The following is an 18,462-nucleotide window of genomic DNA, read 5'->3' on the forward strand; positions in this document are numbered from 1 at the left end:
ATTGCAGATGGCGGAAGTGTCGGAGGATGATGCGTTGGATCCGGAGGTTGGTGGGGTGGTACGTGAGGACGAGGGGGATTCTTTTTTGGTTTTTATTGCGTGGACGGGGTGTGAGGGATGAGGTGCGGGAGATGTGGGAGACACGGTTGAGGGCGTTCTCGACCACCGAGGAGGGGAAGTTACGGTCCTTGAAAAACGAGGACAACTGAGATGTACGGGAGTGGAATGCCTCATCCTGGGAGCAGATGCGGCGGAGGCGAAGGAATTGGGAATAGGGGATAGGATTTTTGCAGGAAGGTGGGTGGGAGGAGGAGTATTCTAGGTAGCTGTGGGAGTCGGTGGGCTTGAAATGAATATCGGTTTCTAGGTGGTTGCCCGATATGGAGACAGAGAGGTCCAGGAAGGGGAGAGAGGTGTTAGAGATGGTCCAGGTAAACTTAAGGTTGGGGTGGAAGGTGTTAGTGAAGTGTATGAACTGTTTGAGCTCCTCGTGGGAGCACGAGGCGGCGCCGATACAGTCATCAATGTAACAGAGGAAGAGGTGGGGTTTAGGGCCGGTGTAGGTACGGAAGAGGGATTGTTCCACGTAACCTACAAAGAGGCAGGCGTAGCTTGGGCCCATGCGGGTACCCATGGCTACCCCCTTGGTCTGTAGGAAGTGGGAGGAATTGAAAGAGAAGTTGTTGAGTGTGAGGACGAGTTCGGCTAAGCGGATGAGGGTATCAGTGGAGGGGGACTGGTCGGGCCTGCGGGACAGGAAGAAGCGGAGGGCCTTAAGGCCATCTGCATGGGGAATGCAGGTGTAGAGGGACTGGACGTCCATGGTAAAGATGAGGTGTTGGGGACCGGGGAATTGGAAGTTCTGAAGGAGGTGGAGGGCGTGGGTGGTGTCACGGACATAGGTAGGGAGTTCCTGGACCAAGGGGGAGAAAATGGAGTCTAGATAGTTGGAGATCAGTTCGGTGGGGCAGGAGCAGGCGGAGACAATGGGTCGACCAGGGCATTCAGGTTTGTGGATTTTGGGAAGGAGATAGAATCGGGCAGTGTGAGGTTGGGGAACGATGAGGTTGGAGGCTGTGGGTGGGAGGTCACCTGAGGTGATGAGGTTGTGGATAGTTTGCGAGATGATGAGTTGACGTTTTTTCCCTGAATTACATGCTTGCAAAGTTGAGTGTCCCGACAGTGAGGGAATGAAACACTTCCACAACAGACACTGACCTCAGTCTTCAGCTAATTCTACATCTAGTTTAGAATATTTAGTGCCAAGTTTGTTGGCTGTGCCCTAGGAATATGCTTTGAACCACCGGCACTAATAGCAGATAGTTTGAACACACGGAGTGAAGCAGTGTCAAATTAGGATCCGTTTTATGTCTTGTGATCATGGACAAAATGGACTGAAATGTCCAGCTATCATTCACAATAAGTTTTATTTTAACTGCATAAAATATCATTCTTGTGAAAGTTGGCATGACTAGAACATGAAAACATCTTGATAGCTCTGACAGACAATAAGACCATAAGATATACGAGTAGAAATAGGCCATTCAGCCCACTGCATCTGCTTTGCCATTCGAAGAGATCATGGGTGATCTGATAATCCCCAACTCCATTTTCCTGCCTTTCCTCCATATCTGTCGATTCCCGCACGGATTAAAAATCTGTCTATATCAGCCTTGGATATGCTTAATGACCAGCCCCAGTGTAGTAAAGAATTTCTCAGATTCACAGCCCTCAGAAGAAATTTCTCCTCATCTCTGTCTTAAATCCCTTTATTCTGAAATTATGCTCTCTCAGTATGTAAATGGTCCAACTCAGGAAGGGGCCATACTGGACCTGGTGTTGGGGAATGATCCCGGCCAGGTGGTTGAAGGATTACTTTGGGAATAGTGGTCACAATTCCATAAGTTTTAGAATACTGATGGACAAAGACGAGAGTGGTCCTAAAGGAAGAGTGCTAAATTGGGGGAAGGCCAACTGTAGCAAGATTTGGCAGGAGCTGGGGAATGTGGATTGCGAGCAGCTGTTTGAGGGTATATACACATTTGATATGTGGGAGGCTTTTAAAGAGAGGTTGATTAGAGTGCAGGACAGACATGTCCCTGTGAAAATGGGGGATAGAAAGGGCAAGATTAGGGAACCATGGATGACAGGTGAAATTGTGAGACTAGCAAAGAGGAAAAAGGAAGCATACATAAAGTCTAGGCAACTGAAAACAGACGAAACTTTGGAAGAATATCGGGAAAGTAGGACCAATCTGAAACAAGGAATTAAGAGGGCTAAAAGGGGTCATGAAATATCTTTAACAAATAGGGTTAAGGAAAATCCCAAAGCCTTTTATTCATACATAAGGAGCAAGAGGGTAACTAGAGAAAGGGTTGACCCACTCAAGGACCAAGGAGGGAAGTTATGCGAGGAGTCAGAGAAAATGAGGGAGATTCTTAATGAGTACTTTGCATCGGTATTCACTGAGGAGAGGGACATGACGGATGTTGAGGTTAGGGATAGATGTTTGATTACTCTAGGTCAAGTCAGCATAAGGAGGCGGGAAGTGTTGGGTATTCTAAAAGGCATTAGGGTGGACAAGTCCCCAGGTCCGGATGGGATCTATCCCAGGTTACTGAGGGAAGCAAGAGAGGAAATAGCTGGGGCCTTAACAGATATCTTTGCAGCATCCTTGAGCACGGGTGAGGTCCCAGAGAACTGGAGAATTGCTAATGTTGTCCCTATGTTTAAGAAGGGTAGCAAGGATAATCCAGGAAATTACAGACCGGTGAGCGACGTCAGTGGTGGGGAAGCTGCTGGAGAAGATACTGAGGGATAAGATCTATTTACATTTGGAAGAAAATGGGCTTATTAGTGATAGGCAGCATAGTTTTGTGCAGGGAAGGTCATGTCTTACCAACTTGATAGAATTCTTTGAGGAAGTGACAAAGTTGATAGATGAGGGAAGGGCTGTAGATGTCATATACATGCACTTCAGTAAGGAGCTTGATAAGGTTCCCAAAGGTAGGCTGATGGAGAAAATGAAGTCGCATGGGGTCCAGGGTGTACTAGCTAGATGGATAGAGAACTGGCTGGGCAACAGGAGACAGAGAGTTGTAGTGGAAGGGAGTTTCTCAAAATGGAGAACTGTGACCAGTGGTGTTCCACAGGGATGTGTGTTGGGACCACTGTTGTTTGTGATATACGTAAATGATCTGGAGGAAGGTATAGATGGTCTGATTAGCAAGTTTGCAGATGACACTAAGATTGGTGGAGTAGCAGATAGTGAAGGGGACTGTCGGAGAATGCAGCAGAATATAGATAGATTGGAGAGTTGGGCGGAGAAATGGCAGATGGAGTTCAATCCAGGCAAACGCGAGGTGATGCATTTTGGAAGATCCAAATTCAAGAGCGAACTATATGGTAAATGGAAAAGCCCTGGGGAAAATTGATGCACAGAGAGATCTGGGTGTTTAGGTCCATTGTACCCTGAAGGTGGCAATGCAGGTGGATAGAGTGGTCAAGAAGGCATATGGCATGCTTTCATTCATTGGACGGGGTATTGAGTACAAGAGTTGGCAGGTCATGTTGCAGTTGTATAGGACTTTGGTTCGACCACATTTGGAATACTGCGTACGGTTCTGGTCGCCACATTACCGAAAGGATGTGGATGCTTCGGAGAGGGTGCAGAGGAGGTTTACCAGGATGTTGCCTGATATGGAGGGTGCTAGTTATGAAGAGAGGTTGAGTAGATTAGGATTATTTACATTAAAAAGACGGAGGTTGAGGGAGGACCTGAGTGAGGTCTACAAAATCACAAGAGGTATATACAGGGTGGATAGCAAGAAGCTTTTTCACAGAGTGGGGGACTCAATGACTAGGGGTCACGATTTCAAGGTGAGAGGGGAAAAGTTTAAGGGAGATATGCGTGGAAAGTTCTTTACGCAGGAGGGTGGTGGGTGCCTGGAACGGGTTGCCAGCGGAGGTGATAGAGGCGGGCACGATAGCATCATTTAAGATGTATCTAGCCAGATACATGAATGGGCAGGAGCAGAGGGATACAGATCCTTGGAAAATAGGCGACAGGATTAGATAGAGGATCTGGATCGGCGCAGGCTTGGAGGGCCGAAGGGCCTGTTCCTGTGCTGTAATTTTCTTTGTTCTTTGTTCTTTGTTTGTTCCTAAAAGTAGCAACAATCTCTCCACATGTATCCTGACAAGTCCCCATGAATCTTATGTGTTTCAATATGGTCACCTTTCATCCTTCTCAACTTCTACAAGTACAGGTCCGGCCTACTCAATCTTTCCTCATAAATCAATCCCTCCACACCTGGAATCAGTCAAGTCAACCTTCTCGGGGCTGCCTGCGATACCATTATATCTATTCTTAGATCAGGGACAAAACTGTTCACAATATTGTAGGTATAGTTTAACTGGCGGCCCATATAGTTTTAGCCTAAGTTTATAATTTTTATACTCCTTTTATCCTGTGGGTAGTTAGCACTGCTGTCTCACAGCACCAGGGACCTGGGCTTGATTCCACACTCAGGCAACTATTTGGAGTTTGCTCATTCTCCCTGTGTTTGCATGGATTTCCTCTGGTTTCCTCTCACAATCCAAACTTGTGCTAGTTAGATGAATTGGCCATGCTAAATTGCCCATAGCGTCCAGGGATATGCAGGCTAGGTGAATTAGCCATGGGAAATGCAGAGATAGGGTAGGGGGTTGTGTCTGGGTGGGATGCTCTTCAGAGTGTTGGTGCGGACTTGATGGGTTGAACAGCCTGCTTCCACACTGTAGAGATTCTATGATTCATTTTGAAATAAAAGCCAACATGATACTTGCCTTCCCTGAACTTATATGCGAGCTGTTTGTGATTTACACACAAGGATTCGCAAATCCTTCAGTGCTGCGAATTTTTGTAGTCTTTCTGCATCTAGATAGTCTTCAGTTCCTATTATATAATTGTTTGTGGCCTTGTTTAACTTGTCTACATCCCTCTGCAGATTCTGTGTGTTACCCTCGCCACTACATTTGTGTGATACCTGGTGATGGTACGTTCACTTTTCTCATTCCGGTCTTTAGATTCAGCCTTTCCATTGGCCAGACAATTGATATGCCAGCCTAGATTGGAGTTGTACATGGGGACCCTGTGGAATCAGCTGGAAAACTGAATTTTCCGCTCAGCAGTTTCTATCCTCTTGGGCCTCTCCAGAGGTCTCCTTTTAAATCAGAGACTTTGGAGGGTTCCAATAAAATTAAGTATAATAGTTACTCAGGATAGGTTAGACTACTAAATACATAGTCAAAATCCTGACTAGCTATTTAGCAGAGCCCGTACTTAACTCACGCACCCCTAACTACCCCACCCCGCACCAGAAGCTGACCTAACATCCACCGGAGATCCAACCCCTTTCCACTCACCTCCAAACCTGATCCAACGTCCTGCACAACCCAACCCTCCCAGGACCTGAACACGATTTGCCCCTGCCCATCTGGACACCCGTCCCTTCAAACCCCGTCCCCCCACGCCCACCCAATCCCACCTCTGTGAGAGAGATGGCCATTCCTTGGGCCCATCAACATCCAGGATGAAGTGAAAACTTCCAGCAGGAGAGGTGAGCTTACGTCAATGCTGAGAACTCACTCTAGCACTTCTTTGTTTTTACCTTTATAATCATGTTTGTTTCATTTCCCTGCATCGTTGGAGTCACAGTGTCCTGTTCCCCTTGAGACATGTGTTTGCTTTTCCATTCGGTGGTTGCTATATTTGTGGAAAACCCTTCAGTCGATGTACTTTGCGATGTTGTTTCATTAGTCTGAGGGCTGGCTGTTGTTGCTTGTGTGGCTGTGATGTTTGTGGCCGTGCTATTGAAAGACGTTGAATTGGATATCTCAGGAGCTTGTGTTGATCCCGATTCAACCTGGCCAGGATATGCTGCTGTTGTGGAGACAGGACTGGTGGTTTCTTTTACGCTCATGGTAGGACTGCTTTCTGTAAAGACATGGGTTTAGAATTTTTTTTAAAAATCACCACTATCGTCATCATATTATGTCCTATGCCTCTAACTTAATTGGCACTGTAGGAATGATTCAATATTATGGTCAAAATTTACACCTTGGCACTCCAGCCATTAAAGATTTGCTCTGTTGAGTGCACATGTCTCAGGATGAGTAGATCTTGCACTATGGCAAATTTTGCAATTACCAATATTCTTTCCACGCTGCACTCTTACCTAGGGATTGGCTGTTCCTTTGAACTATGACTTGGTTGGTAACATACTCACCTCAGGTTATGGAGTCAAGTCCCACTCCAAAAGACTTGAGCACAATATCAATGCTAAAACACTCTGTCAAGTACAGGGGGAGAGCTGTACTCCTGGAGGTACTGTCTTTTGAGTTTACCATTAAACTGCAGTGAGTATACAACATCAATGGCCTTATTTCAATGCAGAACATAGGAATTATCCCCAGTGCCCTGGACCATAGGGACATAGAAATAGGAATAGGCCATTCAGCTCCTTAAGCCTGATCCATCCTTCAAAGAAATCCTGGTTGATCTGTGGCTTAATTCCATACACTTGCCTTTGGCCCATACCCCCTTATGCCGTTGCTAAACAAACTTTTATCTCTCTCCGATTTAAAATTAACAGAACTCACTGCCATTTGTGGAAGAGTGTTACAAGCTTCTACTACTTCTTCCCTTAAACAACTGCACAAAGTCAGAGAGTATGCAATCATTATTATCTTAATTGTTGTTGTACCTTGATTTATACAAATTAGTTGCTGTGTTTTCCAGATTATGTCTATGAGTACGCTTCAAGGAAAGTATTTAATGGCTGTAAATTCAGTTGTGACATCCCGAAATTGTGTACAATTCTGTACAAATGCAAGTTCTCTTGGCATTGAAAGATGTTAATTGGGCAGACAGGGTTTATGAAGCTGGGCCAAATTAATCTGGCATCTTGGATTGGGCTAAATGAGGGCAGCATGGTGGCTCAGTGGTTAGCTCTGCTGCCTCACTGATTCCAACCTGTCTGTGTGGAGTTTGCACATTCTCCCTGTGTCTGCGTGATTTCCTGCTCCCACAGTCCAAAGATGAGCAGGCTAAGTGGATTAGCCATGGGAAATGCAGAGTTACAGGGATGGGGGGTGGGCCTGGGTGGGATGCTCTTTGGTGGGTCGGTGTGGACTCAATAGGCCACATGGCCTGCTTCAACATTGCAGGGATTCTATGAAGTGTTGTACCGAGCTGTACATGGTAATGGTTCTGAAAGAGTCAGTGTTTGAGCTTTGCAAGTCCAACAATGTCGGAGATTTATTCATAGACCATCCTCCACCACAGACCGCTGTAGCACTCCTTTAGACCAGCACTGGAAGGTGGATTGCTGGCAGTATTTGAATCCAACCACAGCCACCAGGTGTCATATTGGTATACTACACAAACATCAATCTGTTGTGACCTCCCACTGTGAACATGTACCCAGACTGAAGTCTCATCGGTCCCCATAACCACAGGGGTTACAACGAAGGAAAGCTGAAGAGTTGTCGATCCAATGGGTGTAATGCATTGTAGTTCCAAGCTGCCACTCCACCTCATGAGATGAGGTGCCCCTTGCTTCCCTATTGTACCCTCAACATCAAGTTCTCAGTCCCAGCTGGGACCAGTGTGAGGAGGCTGAAGGTTTCTTCTTTATTGAATATGTGTGCACTTCACCATTTGGGGGAAATAAAACATGTTTTTCTCTTCAAGCACCCAGTCTCAATGTAACACTTTGCCAGTGTCAGTCAGGTTTACAATGAAGCTCCATTAGCTTCATGCCACTCAGTGCCACTCAGGACACGTGGAGGAAGATTCCCCTGTATCCAGCAGTAAGTGAGGAATAATGTATATTCAAGGTTCAGTTTGTCAATAGCCATGGGAAATCCCATGAAAGCAATGATTTCAGGAAAGGTTCTTGTGGCACAGTGATAGTGTTCCTACCTCTGGACCAGAGGGCCAGGGTCCAAATCGCCTAGTTAAACCACACCTGGAAACTGTGAACAGTTTTGGCCTCCTTATCTAAGGAAAGATATCCTGGCATTGGATGCAGTCTAGAAAATGTTCACTCAGCTGAACCTGGCTATGGAGGGATTGTTTTATGAGGAGACGTTAAGTAGATTGGGTATGTACTCATTGAAGTTTGAAAAAATGAGAGGCAATCATATTGAAAAGTACAAGATTCTTAGGGGACTTGACAGGTTAGATGCAGAGAGGTTGTTTCTTCCTTGTGAGAGTGTCTAGGACCAGACGGAATAATTTCAGAATCAGGGATTGCACCTTTATGACAAAAATGAAGAGGAATTTCTTTTCTCAGGGCATAGGAATTTGTGGAATTCTTTACCACAGAAGGCTGCAGAGAATGAGTCATTAAGTATATTCGAGGTTGGGGTTGACAGATTTTTAATCAGTAAGGGAATCAAGGTTGAAGAACATTTACAGACTATACCATTACTGTTGGTCAAATCTCGCTGTATGGAAGGTTTCCCCATGTGTATGTTTCCTACATTGAAGCAGTGACCACATTTCATAAATTGGCTATTAAACTCTTCAGGATCTTCTGAGGTCATGAAAAGGGCTGAATAAATACAAGTTTTGTCTTCTTTTTACTCAAAGTGCATTGGCTCTGGAAAGTGACAAAGGCCAAACTATTGAGATCAAATGTATTGAAGATAAATAGGTCTATAGGATGACTTCATTGATTGCTCCTTTTTTTACATGAAAATTCATGTATTCTACACAATTTCTTATTAAACCACTGACATGGGGAGCAAAATTCTGAGGTTATTGCAGATATTTTCATCAACCTGTTCTGAAGTATCATGAAACAATTTGAACTTGGTTCATAAGCCTTGGGCTGACAAGTGGCAAGTGACATTCGTGCCACACAAATGCCAGGCTATGACCATCACCAATAAGAGACAATCTAAACACCGTCCCTTGACATTCACTGGTGTTACCATCACCAAATCTCCCACTATCTACATCCTGGGGGTTATCATTGACCAGAAACTCAACTGGACTCACCACATTAACTCAGTGGCTACAGGAGCAAGTCAGAAGCTAGGAATACTGCAGTGAGTAACTCACCTCCCGACTCCTCAAAGCCTGTCCATCATCTACAAGGCACAAGTCAGGAGTGTGATGGAATAAACCCCACTTGCCTGGATGAGTGCAGCTCAAATAAGAAGCTTTACACCATCCAGGCCAAAGCAGCCCACTTGATTGGCACTACATCTACAAGCATTCACTCCCTCTCTAAGTAGTTATCAATGATTTACAATATTTGCCAGGTATTCTTATTTTTTCACTAAGGGAGATGGCAGTACATTGGGAACACCACTGGGCAAGCAATCCAGAAGCCCAGGCTAATATTCTCTAGACTTGGGCTGATCATAGTATCCCTACAGTGTGGGAACAGACCATTCAGCCCATCGACACCGACCCCTCCAAAGTGCATCCCACCCAGACCCCACTCGCCGACCCTATCCCCATGGGAGATGGTGAATTTGAATTCAATAAAACAAAATCTGGAATGATAAAGCTAATGGGGACCACGTAACCACTGCTGCTGGGCGAAAAAACCCATCTGGATCACTAACATCCTTTAGGGAAGGAATCCTGTACCCCAGCCACTGCCCCACCTTCTGGACTGTGACCCCAGATCCACAACAATATGGTTATATTGCATTGAAGGATGGGCGGTGAATGCTGGGAGAGCCAGTAATGCCCACATCCAATGAGCGAATAAACAAAATAATCTGCAATTGAAAAGTCAGTCTCAGTATTGATGATCATGAAACTATCCAGTTCAATAATGTCCTTTTAGGGAGGAAAGCTGCTAACCCCACGTGATCTGGCCGACACATGGCTCCCGACCCATTGTCGTGTGCTTCTCTCTCAACTGCTCTTCAGGCCAATAAGGGCTGCCTTACCAGAGGTGTCCATGTCTCATGAAAGAAAACAAAAAGTCCCATGGGGCTTCCAGTCCCCTTTTTGCCCATACTAGTGTCATTTTCCTGCAAACTCATTTAGAGATGATGAAGTTTGTGTTCGTGCACAGACAGCACATTATATCAGTCTGCTGCCTCTTCTGCCCATTTGGGGGCAGTGTGGTGGCTCAGTGGTTAGCACTGCTGCCTCACAGCACCTGAGACCTGGGTTCAATTCCTGCCTCAGGCAACTGTCTTGTGCGGAGTTTGCATGTTCTCTCTGCATCTGCATCTGGGTTTCCTTCAGGTGCTTTGGTTTCTTCCCACAGTCTAAAGGTTAAGTGGATTGGCCATGCTAAATTGTTCATAGTGTCTAGGAATGTGCAGGATAGGGAGACTAGCCATGGGAAAATGCAGGGTTGCAGGGGTGGGGTGAGGTGGGTTGGGCCTGGGTCCAATGTTCTTTGGCAGTTTGGCATGGACTCAATGGGCAAAATGGCTTGCTTCCACACCTGTAGGGATTCCATGATTATAAATTACAACGATCAATGCGAGATGTTCAATATTATGAAAGGTTTTGCTATATTCAATAGAAAACACAATTAAGCTACTTGAATAAAAACTAGAAGGGAAATGAGAAGAATTTATATTTTCCACAGCGAGCTGTGATGATTTGGAATAGATGTTCTGAATGGTTGGTGAAAACAGATTCAGTAATAACATATAGGCTTTCATAGAATCCCTACAGTGTGGAAACAGGCCATTTGGCCCAACAAGTCCACTGTCCCTCTGAAGAGCATCCCACCCAGACCATTCCCCTACCCCTGATTTCCTCCATGTCTAACCCACCTAACCTAAACGTACCTGGGCACTATGGGCAATTTAGCAAGGCCAATCCACCTAACCTGCACATCTTTGGACTGTGGGAGGAAACCAGCGCACCCGGAGGAAACCTATGCAGACACGGGGAGAATGTGCAAACTCCACACAGACAGTCGCCCGAGGCTGGAATCGAATCTGGGTCCCTGGCGCTGAGAGGCTGCAGTGCTGACCACTGAGCCACCGTGCCGCCCATGTGGCTATCGGAAATAAACCTGAAAAGGAACATAAATCCAGTGCCAAAGGAATACAGCAGGGGAATTGGGACTAACTGGATACCACATTCATAGATCACAAAGAGATTGAACTGCTTTCTTCTGGCACTTTACAATTCTACAAGCCTACTTACCAGTACTAGATGTTTTTGTAGAGCCTTGAGTTGTAGAGTTTTGGGTTGTTGAGGCAGTGCTATCAGTTGGATGAGGAGCAGATGATGATGTGGCATTTTTAGGTTGAACAGATGTGGTGCTGTTCTGATCTGGGGTTGTTGTTGTTGTTGTTGAGACATCAGTTGGATTATTTTTTCCCATACTTGTTGTTGCTGTAGGTGCAGTGACTGTACCTGACGTCACTGTGGATTGTTTGGTTGCAGCAGTAAGATTTCTTTTCTCATTTTCAGCAGGAGAAGTTGTAACACTATTAGTCACTTGTATCATAGTGCTGAAATCTGACGGACTGGTGACTGAGCTAACCGTCTGTGTAGTTACATTGGAGGTATGGTTTGTTTTTAAAGCAGTCATTGGAGTTTCTGCAGAGATGAGGTTTAGAGAAGTGGTTGACCAGGAACCTGTTGAAATAATGAGAGTCAGGTTATTACAGTAAGAAGAGAAGGTTATTCGTTTCCCCCTCAGGCATCCTCCACTACTCAATCAGACCTTGTATCTTATCATCTATTTGGCCAAGACCGAGGATGACAGAAGGCCTTTGGCTCAACAAGAGTCTTGCTTTCATGTCTGACTTTTTTGGATGATGTACTCCCCCACCATCATCCCTTGTATTGATGGTTGATTTAGGTATGGTTCTATATCAATTGAGAAAGAGAACTAAGAGATGTACTGATAACAGTTTGTTAGTTTTATTCAGGGGAGTTTGGAATGAAATTCAGGAAATGTTTTTTTTCAAATTTACTTCTGGATTCCAATGTTGGATGGCTACAGACTTTGCATTTGCATGGAGAGTGTATAGAATCATATAACTTTACATTACAGAAGAAAGCTTGTCAGCTTAGTCTGACCATATCTGGCTTGAATGTCCAGGGGTCACTGACGGGATCAGCAGTGGGAAATCTACATATCTTGCATCAGTCTTTATGGTTAAAGATACTTAAAACATTCTATCAATACAGTAAACTTCTCATTAACAGGCATCTACGGGAGCAGGACTGTGCCAGTTGATCAAATATTCCGAATAATCAAGAAGTCCACATAATCAATGTAGAAACACACACTAAGTAATAGAAACATAATGCAGGGGGTATATACATTACGTTTATACTTTATATACAGCATAAATCACTTAAATAATAATTCAAATTTGCCTTAATTAAAATTTACCAGCAGAGAGCTTTCTCACCCACACCCTCAACAGACTGCTCAGACAGTACAGCAGATTGCAGTATTTGAGGAGAAACTGACATGAAATGTTTGCTTGTTTATTGAGAGTGCTGGTTAAAACAAAAGTTTGCTGAACTAAAAAAAATACCGGGAGGAATTAAGTTACCTGTCACTAGAGAAGTAGTATTGGACAAACTAATGGGGCTAAAGGCAGACAAGTACTCTTGCCCTGATGGCTTGCATTGTAAGATCCCAAAAGAGGCAGTTACGGAGATGGTAGATGCATTAGTTATAATTTTACAAAAGTCACTGGGTTCTGGAGAAGTACTAGAGGATTGGAAAACTGCTAATGTGACATCCCTGTTCAAGAAGGAAGGGAGGCAAAAAGTGGGTGACTGTAGGCTGATTAGCCTGACATCTACTGTTGGAAAAGTCTTGGAATCACCTATTAAGGAAATGATAAAGGAACATTTGGAAAATCATAATCCAATCAAGCAGAGTCAGCATGGCTTTGTGAAATGGTAATTGTTTCTGACTAATTTATTAGAGTTTTTGGAGGAAGTCACAACCAGAGTGGATAGAGGAGAACCAATAGATGTATTGTATTTGGACTTCCAGAAGGCATTTGAGAAGGTAACTCACAAAAGTTTAAGTCATAAGACAAGAGCCCATGCTGCTGGAGGTAGTACGTTGACATGGATAGAGAATGGGCTCATGGACAGGAAACAGTGAGTGGGGATAAAAGGGTTATTTTTCAGGTTGGTGACCCGTGACCACAGGGTTCCGCAGGGATCAGCGCTGGGATGACGACTGTTTATAATAAATATTCATGACTTGGAGGAAGGAACTGAATGCATTTAACCACATTTGCAGACACCACTAAAATAGATCGAAAGGTAGGTTGTGAGAGGGATACAAACAGTTTACAGAGAGATATTGATAGGTTCAGTAAATGGGCAAAAAGTTGACAAATGGAGTAGAATGTAGGAAAATGCAAAGTTGTTCATTTTGGAAGGGAAAACAGAAGAACAGAGTATTACTTAAATGGAGTAAAACTGCAGAAACCAGCAACCCAAAGGAATCTGCAAGTATTTGTGCATGAAACACAGAGAGCTAGCACACAGGTACAGCAGGTAATCAGGAAGACTAATGGAATGTTGGCCCTTATTTCAAGGGGGTTGGAGTATGAAAGTATAGAAGTCTTACAGCAATTTTACAAGGTGCTAGTGAGACCACATCTGGAGTATGTTGAGCAGTTTGGGTCCCCTTATTTAAGGAAAAATAGCATTTCATTGGAGGCAGTTCAGAGAAGGTCCACTAGGATGGTCCCTGGTATGGAAGGACTGTCTTATGAACAAAGGCTAAACAGGTTGGGACTCTACTCACTGGAGTTCAAAAGAATGAGAGATGATCTCATTGAAACATATAAGATTCTTGAGGGGGTTGACAGGATAAAGGCTGAGAAGATGTTTCCCCTCACGGGAGTGTCTAGGACCAGATGGCATAGTTTCAGAATAAAGGGATGCCAATTTAAGACTGAGAGGAGGAGGAATTTCTTCTCTCAAAGAGTTGAGAATCTTTGGAATCCCTTGCCACAGAGAGCTGTGGGTGTAGAGTCTTTGTGCATATTTAAGGCTGAGAGAGATAGATTCTTGATCAGTAGTGGAATCAAGGATTTCAGGGAAAGGGCAGAAAAGTGGACGAGCGTAATGCCAGATCAGTCATGATCCTACTGAATGGCAGAGCAGGATCGAGGGGCTGAATAGCCTACTCCTGTTCCTATTTTTTAAAATCTTAAGATATCTCCCCCCTTCATTCATTCTAAAGACTACAAAATCTTCCAAGTATTGAGACCAATTAAAGCATCTCCATCTCCCTTCCATGTGCAGTCAATTAAATTTACCACAAACTGAGGTGGGCTAGCACAGGTGCATTTGACTCAGTTCTGTCATTGTCAGTGAAGTCCTTTTGTGAACCATAAGATTCTGCTTCAAATGAAATGCTCAATGCATAGTACGAATACTAGGTATGCTTTGTATCTCACTTGTGGCAATGGGCAGGAATACTCTGTACAGTTTTGGTCTCCTTATTTGAAAAAAGATATAACTGCACTAAAATTAGTTCAGAGAAAATTCACACAACTCATTTGTGGAATTAAGGGTACATCTTATGAAGCAGTTTGTGTCTATACCGGTTGGAGTTCAGAAGAGTGAGAGGCAATCTCATTGAAACATACAAGATCCTGAGGGGACTTGACAGGGTGAATGACTGGGAGAATTCTGTGCGGACCACTAGAAATAGGAGACCCAGTTTTAGAATAAGCGATTTCCCTTTTAAGATGGTGATGGAGAGAAACATTTTCTCTCAAAGAGTCATTAATGTGTGGAGTTCTCTTCCCCAGAAAGCAGTGGAAGTTGGGTCTTTGAATCTTTTTCAAGGCAGAGTTGGATTTTTGATAGACAAAAACATCAAGGGTAATGGGAGGGCAGGCACGAAAGTAAAGTTCGGATCACAACCAGGCAACCTACAATCTCGTTCAATGGTGAAACAGACTCAAAGGACGAACAATCTGTTCCCACTCCCCCAGTCCAATGTCCCTATTCCTTCTGCAACAAACGTTCCTCTGGTAGATTCACAGTTTCTTCAAAGCATCAACCGTGTAACTTCTTTGGCAGCATGTAGGGCATATTAGGACCTTCCAGATCATCTAGAAAAAGCAGCTAATTCTAGAGGATCTGTGAAGGAGGTCTGCCAGAGAATTCTCATTGAAAACAGACACTGCATAACTGGTGCAAAGAGATTCCCTGTTTCGTTTGCTAGGTCAGTTGTTAACTTTATGTCTGAGGTAGATACATTTTTGTTAAGCCAAGGTATTAAGGGATATGGACCAAAGGCAGGTATATGGAGTTAGGCCACAGATTAGTCACTATCTAACTGAATGGCAGAGCAGGCTTGAGGGGCTGAATGGCCTACTCCTGTTCCTCTGTTCAAAATGTCTTACCGACTGGTCTCGATATGTTGAGTTCCCATCTGTGAATGAACTCCTCAGAATCTGGTGTCTTACAACAAATTAGACAAATTAAGGATTTATACAGCACATTTCTTCAGGCATTTATTGAAGTACAATTATTTATTTAACATTAGGAAATGCAGCAACTTCATTCACATAGAACAGGATCCCAAGAACAGCATTGAGGAAAATGGCCGAATAATCTGTCTTAGTGGTACTGGTCCAAAGATCAATAAAGGTAGACCTAGAGGATGGCACAGTGGCTCAGTGGTTAGCACTACTGCTTCACAATGCCAGGGATCCAGGTTCAATTCCACCTGAGTGGAAGTTTGCACGTCTCCCCATGACTGTGATGGTTTCCTCCCACAATCCAAAGGTGAATTGACCACGCTAAATTGCCCATCGTGTCCAGGGATGTGCAGGTTAGGTGGGTTCGCCATGGGAAATGTAGGGGTAGGGGGTTGGGTCTGAGCAGGTCACTCTTTGGAGGGTTAGTATGGACTTGATGGGCTGAAAGACCTGCTTCCACACTGTAGAAATACTATGAATCAGGACCATAGGCCTGCTGTCTCATTAAAGAGGGTGGACTGGTGATGACCTTAACCTGAGGGTCACCGTGAGGTGTGGTTGAGAAGGTGGGACCTTCATGGTGACTTTAGCTGGTACAAGATTTAAACCCCCACTGTTGGCATCCCTCTGCTTTGTGAATGCAGCTATCCAGTGAGCTGAGCCAACTGGCCAAATGACTGTGTTCTTCATAAAATATTGTTAATCAAACTTTCATATTGACCCGAGAGAGGAGATGGGGCTTAACGTTTCATTGGAAAGACAGCACCTTTGACACAGCGGCAGTCCCTCATTATTGCAGTAAAACTTTTAGCCTAGTCTGCATACTCTGGAATGGGGCTTGAAGTCACAGTATCAAATAGAAATAGTTATTTAATTTCTACAGAGTATGTTTGCTAAACAGGCACAGGGAAAGATTGTAACGTTTTAATGTTGTTAATTAAATGATTGGTTTAAATAGTGGTTTAAGGATAACCATTAATGTCCTTCTCAGTCATTAATAACTGGGATACATTGAGATGGGCATCTATGAGCTCAGAATTGCTGAGAAACCCTGGGTGGACATCGAATGTGATATTTTATTGGTAGAAGAAACGCAGTTGGATGTCAGGAAGGCAAGTCAACAAAAGGGGGCACATTGTCAGTGCTTCTGTCCTGATGAGCTGGGAGTATTGGCACAGGATTTGCTGGCACCCATAGCGAGCTGAATCTGGCAGACCGACGCACCAAGCCCATCATAAAAACTCCATCAGCGACAAGGATTTCCATGTTTGGTTTCAGTAATGAATGCAGAACTTTGGACACACATGATTAGTACAAGGTCATCTTTTTTTAGTGTGTGCAGGATGTCCAAAATGATGCAGTGTGAACCGGAAACTGGATCGTTGTATCCCACCCTCTGACTCCAGTCTAGCCACCTCCAGCCCTAGGAAATCAGGAGGAACTGGGAGAGAGAGCACGCAGTGTGAGGAAAGAGGAGCAAATGGCATTGGCAGCAGAGGAGCAGCAGCTAAGTGGTGAAGATGGGCCAGATTATAAAGGTGCAGAGTTTGTGTATCGTCTTTGAGAAACTCCTCCCAGCATTTCATTGAAAATTGAATTTTGGGTTTACATTTACAATTCACTGAGACAATTATGAAAAACATGGTTATGTTCTTCGAGGGTGTCATTGCACAATCCTCATTCATATCCTTAAAGGACTTAAAAGGGTTTATGAATGGGCTTATTGGTTCTCAAATCATGCAAACTGTTATTTTAAGAGGTCTCTGGGTAAACTCTCATACCATCTTTTATTGTTGTCCACCAGCATTTCACCCACTACGGGTATGAAAGTATGTCGTAGCCTTAGAGGCTATTTTTTTGGTTAATGATGAGTGGCATCAAGGTTTGTGGAGAAATTCTCACTCTGAGGCTACCTATAAGCTTTTGTGGACCTGGACCAGCACGGTCAGTCTGGAACAGCCCAATACAGTTTCTGACATTTGTCCTGGATGGGGACCTGGAGTTCCTGCTGGACAGGGCGGTACAGATACAGGGCTTACTGTTTCCCCCAGCATCATCAGTGAAGACCACGACACCAGCCTGGTCGGGGGATGCCACCAGGGTTAGAGCATCTCAGCCAGCTGGGGGAACGCCATAAGAGTGTAGGAAGAAGGTCAATGTCCTTCTCCATTTCTCCAGTGTGAGAAACATGAGAGCCATGATCTCCTTTTTGAAGCCTCACACTCAGTCCACCAAGACTCATGCTCTACCGCTTTCTCACTATTGTCTGTATCATCTTCCCCATTCACTCTCACTTACCCCAACATCACTAACCCTGCATGCCTTCTGCGCTGTCTACCCGCTCACACGGGTCATCTGCCTACCTGCACTAAAAGTATCAGCTGTGCCACCCACTTTCATCTCTTGTAATACTTCCCTCCCTCAATACAGAAAGACAACAGCCTACAATAGGGTAGAAAGAGACAAGATGGGTGGTGGGCTGCCCAACATTCAGCTCTTCATCCATTGTGTGGAAAGGATGCCAACTCTGGCTATCCCAAGCATGACTGTGTCCGCATTCCCAGACTGGTATCAGGTTCTGCCCTCAACATACTGTGCAGGAAAGTCATCTCCCTTGTCTGAACTGATGATTGCTGACAACGATGACAAGCTCCTGGCTCTTTGTGTCTGCACCAAGCAGAAAGGCAAGACATAAATAACAAGAAGCCTAGTAGTTATGACTGAGGGGGGAAACAGGCAAAAAGACAACTTACGGCAACATAAAGCAGGAATGTTGTGAGCATCGAGGTAGAGTCAAAGTGAGGGAATGCTAAGACTGCAAGTGAAGAGCTTGAGGTACAGCCTAGTCCGGTTCTTGAGCTGAGTGCATGTCTGTGTGCACGTATCCTTACAGCAGTATTACAGTGATATTTGCTGGTACAGCACTGAAGTACCAAAGTGTATAGTAAGTGAGACAACAAGGTGCAGGGCTGGATGAACACAGCAGGCCAAGCAGCA

The 18,462-nt window shown here is 44.5% G+C and overlaps 1 protein-coding gene across 1 annotated transcript in view; it reads right to left on the reverse strand.

Moving 5' to 3' along the window:
- The window catches only part of LOC125485740 (cell wall protein DAN4-like), a 76,202-nt gene extending 60,761 nt beyond the window's left edge, over positions 1-15,441 (reverse strand). The window contains exons 1-3 of the mRNA XM_048609994.1: positions 15,388-15,441; positions 11,183-11,620; positions 5,652-5,977 (exon numbers count right to left, since the gene is read on the reverse strand). Of these exons, the coding sequence (XP_048465951.1) occupies positions 5,652-5,977; positions 11,183-11,573 (717 nt within the window). The 5' untranslated portion in view covers positions 11,574-11,620; positions 15,388-15,441. The remainder of the gene's footprint in view (positions 1-5,651; positions 5,978-11,182; positions 11,621-15,387) is intronic.
- Positions 15,442-18,462: the final 3,021 nt, after the last annotated feature.

This window comes from Rhincodon typus, chromosome 22 (genome assembly GCF_021869965.1).
Source record: "Rhincodon typus isolate 14 chromosome 22, sRhiTyp1.1, whole genome shotgun sequence".
Classification (NCBI taxonomy): Eukaryota; Metazoa; Chordata; class Chondrichthyes; order Orectolobiformes; family Rhincodontidae; genus Rhincodon; species Rhincodon typus.